The sequence below is a fragment of the Vombatus ursinus genome, unplaced genomic scaffold (genome assembly GCF_900497805.2).
Source record: "Vombatus ursinus unplaced genomic scaffold, bare-nosed wombat genome assembly UNPS02014780.1, whole genome shotgun sequence".
Classification (NCBI taxonomy): Eukaryota; Metazoa; Chordata; class Mammalia; order Diprotodontia; family Vombatidae; genus Vombatus; species Vombatus ursinus.
The window spans coordinates 1456642-1464588 of NW_020954558.1; the positions used below are offsets into that span (position 1 = coordinate 1456642).

General features: G+C 43.1%; 1 protein-coding gene across 1 annotated transcript; it reads left to right on the forward strand.

Annotated features, from left to right (window-relative positions):
• Positions 1 to 1083: 1083 nt before the first annotated feature.
• Positions 1084 to 2106, forward strand: LOC114046048 (olfactory receptor 52Z1-like). The gene has a single exon (XM_027866262.1). The coding sequence runs from the start codon at positions 1084 to 1086 to the stop codon at positions 2104 to 2106; it is 1023 nt and encodes a 340-aa protein (XP_027722063.1).
• Positions 2107 to 7947: the final 5841 nt, after the last annotated feature.

Sequence of the window (7947 nt, forward strand, 5' to 3'; positions counted from 1 at the left end):
TGAAGTAAGTGAAGAGGAAAAACAATTAAAGTTGTGGTGGCAAATCTCTGATTAGGCAGCCAAGTCAGCTCTGAGACTCTGGGCAAGGTGAAATAGCCCTAGGAATGAAGGCTTTTCCTCTGAAATGACAGAGAGTAGGATTTCATACTTTAGGAAATTGACAGAGGGTCAGTAAGGTAATAGGCACAGTAGATAGAGTGCCAGACTTTGAGTCAGCAAGACCTGAGTTTGAATTCTGATTCAAACATTTACTATCTCTGTGACCCCAGGCAAGTCACTTAACCTATTTTTAGCCTCAGTTGAGAATAAAAATACCTCTTACCTCCCAGGACTGGCATGAGAATCAAATGGGATTTTATAGATTTATATAACTCTTTAAAATTTGCAAAGTAATATATATATAATATATTATATATCATATATTGTATATATATGTATACATAATATATACACTTCTAGAATAGAATATATGTGTATACCTAGATATAGACATAGGCATAGATATAGAAATAATTTAGATTTAAATTTGATGTAAGTATAGATATAGACATAGACATAAAGCATAGATACAGATAAAAACATAGATATAGACATAGCTTAGATGTGTGTTGTTCAGTCATTCAGTTATATCTAATTCTCCATGACTTCATGGATCATAGCACACCAACACCATCCATGAGGTTTTCTTGGCAAAGATACTGGAGTGACTTGCCATTTCCTTTTCCAGTGGATTAGGGCAGAGATTAAGTGATTTGCCCAGGGTCACACAGCTAGTAAGTGTCTGAGGCCACATTTGAACTCAGATCTTCTTGATCCCGGGACCAGTGCTCTATCCACTAAGCCATCTAACTGCCTCTGTAGATTAGATAGAGGTATAGGTATATAGACTGGAAAGATATAGATAGATATAGATATACTGCTTTGCAAACCATAAAGTGTTATCAGCTATTATTAAGACCTAGGGCTGCATATTGGCATCCCTTTACTGGGCTTAAACTCTCAAACAGTAATTGACTGTGACTGAATATTCTGTCCCAACAGCACTAAATCTCATTTCTTGGTACCCACCCAAGACTTTGGACAATGCAGAAATATGAGAACGCTACCACCTCCAATATGTCTTACACAGACTTCTTCCTGGTGGGCTTTCCTGGGCTACGGGAATGGCGTTGCCTCTTGATTCTTCCACTTTCCTGCTTCTATGCATTAATTCTGTCCGCCAACACCCTGATCATCTATACTGTGGCCACCCATCGAAGTCTGCACCAGCCCATGTATGTGCTCATTTCCCTGCTCTTGGCCATCAACAGCTGTGCTGCCACTGCCGTGGTACCCCAGATGCTGCTGGGTTTTGTATACTATGCAAACCCTGTGTCACTGGAGGGCTGCCTCACTCAAATGTTCTTTATATACTTCACCCTTCTCCTAGACTACAACCTCTTGTTGGCTATGGCTCTGGACCGCTATGTCGCCATCTGCCACCCACTCCGCTATGCAGACCTGGTGACACCGCACCTGTTGGGCCTGCTGGCTGTGGCTGCCCTGATCCGGAGCCTAGCTGTCGCAGTGCCTCTGGTGGTGCTGACTTCCCGGGCCCGCTTCTGTCGGACAGTAGTGATCCGCCATTTTGCCTGTGAGTACATTGCCCTGCTGAGCATTGCCTGTGGGGACCTAACCTTCAACAACCAGCTGGGCTTGGCCATGAGGCTGATCACAGTGACCTTTGACCTGTCCTTGCTGGGGGCCTCCTACACCCGCATCATTTATGCTGCCTTCCAGATTTCATCAGGCAATGCCCGAGCCAAGGCTCTACACACATGTGGCTCTCGCCTACTGGTCATCTTCACCATCTATCTCTCTGGCCTCTCCACTTCAATTGTCTTCCGGTTTGCTAAGTCTGTGTCTCAGGATGTGCAGAACGTGCTCAGTGCCATCTACCTGCTGCTTCCAGGAGCCCTAAATCCCATCATCTATGGGGTGAGGACCAGGGAGATACGGCAGCATATGGAGAGATTGCTCTGGGGAAGGGAGTCAGAGCTGGTGACCAGGGACCAGTCAAAGAGACTACAAAATATTCAACCAGAGAGGGGGGGACTACCAGGGTGAAGGGGCATTAACAACTCAGCAAGGGCTATGAGCCCTAGGACAGTGTCTGTCTACTGGCCCTGTCTGGAGCTGCACTGGAATCTCCAGAAGAAAGTGGTACCTTGCCAGTAGTCAAGGCTTGGTGGAAATTATAATGAGGATAGTAGTACCACAGCTATGCTGCCTAATCTCTCTAATCATAGGCTCCTCATACTCAGTTGCTCAAAATCTCCATTCCTTGAGTGGGGTGGGGCATAGACCAAGTTTCACAGGCTCAGGTCCTATCCTTAGAGGCCCCCACTCTTCCTTAGAAAGAACTGAAGTCTGTCTCTGTAACCATCATCCATTTTTTCTAGTTCTACTTTCTAGGGACCAGCAGAACAGAGCGAATCCTTCTTGTACCCAACAGCCCTTTTATTTGAAGAGGACACCTACCATGTTCCCCCTAAGTTTTCTCTTCTCCAGTCTAAACATCCCCCAATTGCTTCAACCCAGACTCTTATTCAAGTCCACACACACACACACACACACACCCCACTATGTTGGTCACCCTCCTCTGGATGTGCTCATTGTCAGCTTCCTTCCTAATCCATAATTCCCATAAGTGAACACAGTATTCCAGCTGTGACCTGGCCATAGTGGGATTATCAAATCCTTCCCTGTTCTGCATAGTTCTCAACAGTCAAATGCTCACCAAAAGGCAATAGCACTCATACAAAGTGTTAGACTTCCAAGATATTGGTAGCAATATCAATCAGCACCCTACCCCAGCCAGCACTGAAGGGCTAAGCAGATATAGACCCATGCTCTTACTCTGAATTTGGTGGCCAACAGCATGCCCAGTGTGATTTCTTACACTGTCATATAGTAAGTGCCTACTACATGCAGGACACTGCACTTGATAGGGGCAAGAATACAAAAATAAATAACATGCAGTCTGTGCCTTGAAGGACCTTATGATCTAGAAGGTAGAAGGGACAAGACACATAAATGTAACCTATGCCTCAGAAACTCGTCTCTAGGCTCACACAGACTAGGTTTGGGTTTCTGAATAATTGTACTTTTGGGCTCATTTCCCCATCCAGGATAACCCTTAGGAACATCAAAAATGTGGCTTGTTTCTCTTCAAGTGGCTTACTGTCCTGCCGCTTGCCCCCTGAAAACAAGTCTAACCCCCTGCCTTGCCAACCTCTATCCCTCATTTCCTCTACTCCTACTCTCAAGTTGTTGGGGGAAAACATGAAATCATGCTCACTAAACCCACTACCAATTTATACTATCTATCTTCATGGACTTCTAGGATCATGGATTTATAGTTGAGATTCACAGGCCATCTAGCCCAACACCCTCATTTTACAGATAAGACAACAGAAAACCAGAGAAGTTAAGTGATTTCCCCAACATCATAAAGACTGTTAATTATTAAAGATGATATTCAACCCCCTGACTCCAAATCTAGCACCATGTAGCCCTCTAATGCTGCTGATTTTTCCTTCATGCTGTCTCTCAAATATGTTCTTTCCTTCCCATCACCACTGTCCCCAACTTTAGACACATCCTCTTTACCTTTCCCTAAAGCTTTGTTCCATATTCCAGCTAGATGACCCAATTAAATTATTAAATTCAATATGTCCAAAACTTAACTCATCATCTTCTCCCCAAGACCTGACTCTCCCCCTGCCTGTTTCTGTTGATGGCATCACCATCTTTCCATTGCCTTTGCCCATACCCCAGGCTCAAAATCTGAGGGGAAAAGTCATCATTAACTCTTCTCCCCCTCTTCCCACATCCAATCAGTTTCTAGGTCCTATTGATTCTGCTTCAGCAGCATCTTTCACATCCATGGCCCACTCTCCACTCCCCTTGCAACCACCCTAATTCAGACCCTCATCTCTTCTTGGCTAGATGATCATAATAGCTTCCTGATTTGTCTTCCTCCCCTTCGCCAATCCATTTTTCATACAGCTGTTTAAATAACCTTCCTAATATGTCACATTGATCTACTCAAAAACCCTCCATGGCCTTCCAGGGCCTACTAAATGTAAATATATATAAATATAAATTCCTGACATTGCATGCGTAGCTTAGCCCTAACCTACTTTTCCAGCCTCATCTCATACTACTCCAATACTCTTATATTCCAAAAAAACTGAATTATTTGTTCCCTCTTCTCATTCTATTCTCGCTAATGATGTGTCTTTGCTCATGATTGGCATTTTGTGGGAGCTTAATAAATGCATATAGGATTAGATTGGATGTCCACCATGGCTGAAATGGACCTCCCTCCTTCACCTCCACCTTCATCTGCTGAAGTCCTTCTTCTTCCTTCAAGGACCAACTCAGGGGCAATTTCCACAAAGCTTTCCTTGACCCCACCTAGGCTGACTTCACCATAAATTCTTACAGAACTTTGAATGGACCTCTCCTTTGCACTGCTCTCACTTAATGGCTTCTTGTGTCTTTTTCCCCACTCAACTCTTTGAAAGGTGCATCTTTTGTCTCTATTTTTATATCCCCAGCTTTAAGCACAAGGTCCTGTGCAAAATAGGATCATGAGATCACAGGATTTAGAGCTGAAAGGGAACTTGGAGACCATCTGGTCCAACCTAAGCTTTTTACAGATGAGGAAACATTAGCCCAGAGAAGTTAAGTGATTTGACTAAAGCCATGCAGTTGACACAGGAGCTTGATAAATGTTTGTCAAAGTAAGCTGAACAAGCAAAGACTGGGGAGGAAGGCACTGAATATCTAGTGTGAACCAAAGTCCTAAGTGTGTTTAGGAATAGGGGAATCTAGGTAGCACAGTGGAAAGAGCTTTGGGTCTGGAGTCAGGAAGGCCCAAGTTCAAATTTGGCCTCAGACATTAGTTATATGACACTAGGAAAATCACTGTCTGCCTCAGTTTCCTCAACTGCAAAGTAGGGGGTAATAATAGGACCTACCTCCTAGGGTTGTTATGAGGAATAAATGAAATAATATTTGTAAAGCACTTACCACAGTGCCTGGCACATATAAGGCGCTATATAAACGCTAGCTGTTATTATTAATAGTCTGGGACATTTGGCCAGAATATCAGATAGATGAGGAAATTAAATGGGGGATAATGGCTGAAAAGGTAGGTTGGTCTCTGATTGTTTACAGCCTTTAATTGCAGGCTAACAAGTTGAAATTTATGTCTGTGCCTCTTTGGCAGTGCCTGGATCACTTCATGAAGTATATATTGAGTGCCTACTATGTACCTCTGCTAGGTAACTGTGGGGGGGTGTGAAACAAATCATTTTAAAGATGTCTTTCAGCTCTCAAGGCTCTAAATCTCCGATTCTAGGACATGATCCTTACCCTCACAAAGTTTACAGTTTAAGAGGAGAGGTGTGACCTAAGACTCATGAAAAGTGAACCAGGCAAGTTTCAGCACTGCCGCTCACTCATTCCCTGTGGACTCCCTGGGGAAATAGCCCCTGCTTCCCTTCTCTCAGTGCCACCTGTAAAATAAAGGAGTTGGACTAGACCAGTCCCTGAGATCTCTTTCCTAACTCAAATTATAGGGCTCCATCAAACAATACAGGATTACCCACACGACCTGCTACTTCACATGCTGCTCATCTATCCATTCGTGATGCCGAAATATACCTAGATCATTTCTACCCACCTTGATCAGCTTTTCAGTTTCCCACATCCCCCCCACCTTGAATATAATGAAAAGACATGTAACTGCTACCTTTGGAACATACCTAATCTATCCAGGAGGGGCCTCTCTTGGCGAAAGGGATGACTGCAAGCTTATAGTTAACCAAAAAATGTATTGTGGTTACGTAACTAAATCTAACATACAACTGTTAGCCTTAACATACAACACACAACATGCCTCAACGCTCTTGCTTTCTTTGTTCACACCATCCTGTATCTCATATGATTCTTCGCATCTCTGGGGATTGAAATCTTACCTGACTTCAAGTTCCACCTCAAATGCTCCCTCTTCCAGGAAGCTTTCCCTGATCTCCAATTCAATCAGAAATGGTCTTACCTACCACAGTAAGATCTCCTCAACTGTAGACCTTCAAGCAAAGGTTGAATGACAGGCCATTCATCAGTTGTAGAGGGCATTCTGTGAAAACTTGGGTAACACTGCACTTTTCTTGGGCACTTTTTACCACATTCTATTTATCATATTTTTATTTTTACCACATTTCAACTTATAGTTTATTGGTATCCCAACTCAGACTGTGAAGTCTTTGGATGCAGCTATCAAGCTACAAAATATCTATTTCAGCATTACCTCTATAACCTACACCAATACTCTGTAGGAAGAAGTATTTAATAAGTATTTACCAATTGGGCAAATATAATAACTCACTTTATAGTGTTTCCCTAAACCACTTGACAAGACCAGTATTTCTAAGGGAGGAGGCACACATACCTGTAACACGTGTTCATCAGTTGGTATCAGGATATCCTGGCACGAATTTCACAGACTATACAACCAGCATGAGAAAGTTGAGATGTAACTGGGGCTTGTGAATCCCCAAATTTTATGCTCAGACATCTTCCTCATGCACATGTATACACACATATACATACACACACACACACACACACACACACACAAATACTATATTGCTCCAGATATAGGCTACACTTTCTTCACTCCATCTTATCTAAAACCTGATTGTGGCCCCTACTTGCTCTCTTAGTGCTGTAAATATAACTTAAGGCTCTAGGGTCTCCCTAACTGCAGGACCAATTGCTTCCCCCACAGACCAACAGAGGTACCTAAAGAGCTTATTCTGGGCACTCTGGTTATTGGTTATTGGGACAGCTAGGTGGTGTATTGGGTATATTGCCAGGCCTGGAGTCAGACCTGAGTTCAAATCTGGCCTCAGATACATAATATCTGTGTGACCCTGAATAAGTCACTTAACCTTTTTGTCTCAGTTTCTTCATCTGTAAAATGGGGATAATCACAGCACCCATCTCCTAAGGATCAAATGAGAAAATAACTGTAAAGCACACAGCATAGTGCTTAACACATTGTAAGTGCTATATAAATGTTAGCTGGTGTTATTATAGATCAAAGGAATAACTAGCTTAAGAGTCTCCCTTCCAAAGGGTTTGCTTCTCCCAAACTTTGTCTCCACTCCTTAGGCTCTGCTCTGTCATTTAAAGTTTCCCCACTTGCTAATAAGAGCAGGAATTTATACAATGCTTTATAACTTACAAAATGCTTCCCAACCAACATCTTTTTTTATCCTCACAACAACCCTGTGAGGTGAGGGGAGCAGGTATTATCCTCATTCTAAAGATGAGGAAACTAAGACTCAGAGGTCTTAGGATCTGATTTAAAGCCGAGGGACCTTCAAGACCATCTGGTCCAACTCCCTCATTTTATTGATGAGTCAACAGATTGAGAGGTTGAGTGATTTGTCTATGATCACACAGGATTTGAACCTAGGTCTTCTAACTCCAGTGTTCTGTCCTCATGCTCCCTCACTTTTAAACAGATGAGTTCAAGGCTGCTGCACAAAATGCAGCTCTGTGAAGCCCAGTGTCACAGGGGAGTACACAAAGGAAAGAGCATTGTAGTTGATCTCATGGAGAAATGAGGTTTCCAGGTTTTGCACATGAGTGATTTAGGACAGGGGCATTTGGGGGGGTAACTAGGTAGCGCAGTGGATAGAGCACCAGCCCTGGAGTCAGGAGGACCTGAATTCAAATCTGGCCTCAGACACTTGACACTTACTAGCTGTGTGACCATGGGCAAGTCACTTAACCCCATTGCCAACAAAAAAAAAAAAAAGAAAGAAATTACTACACACCTTCTTAACACCTTTTGGGGCAGCTAGGTGGTGCAGCGGATAGAGCATT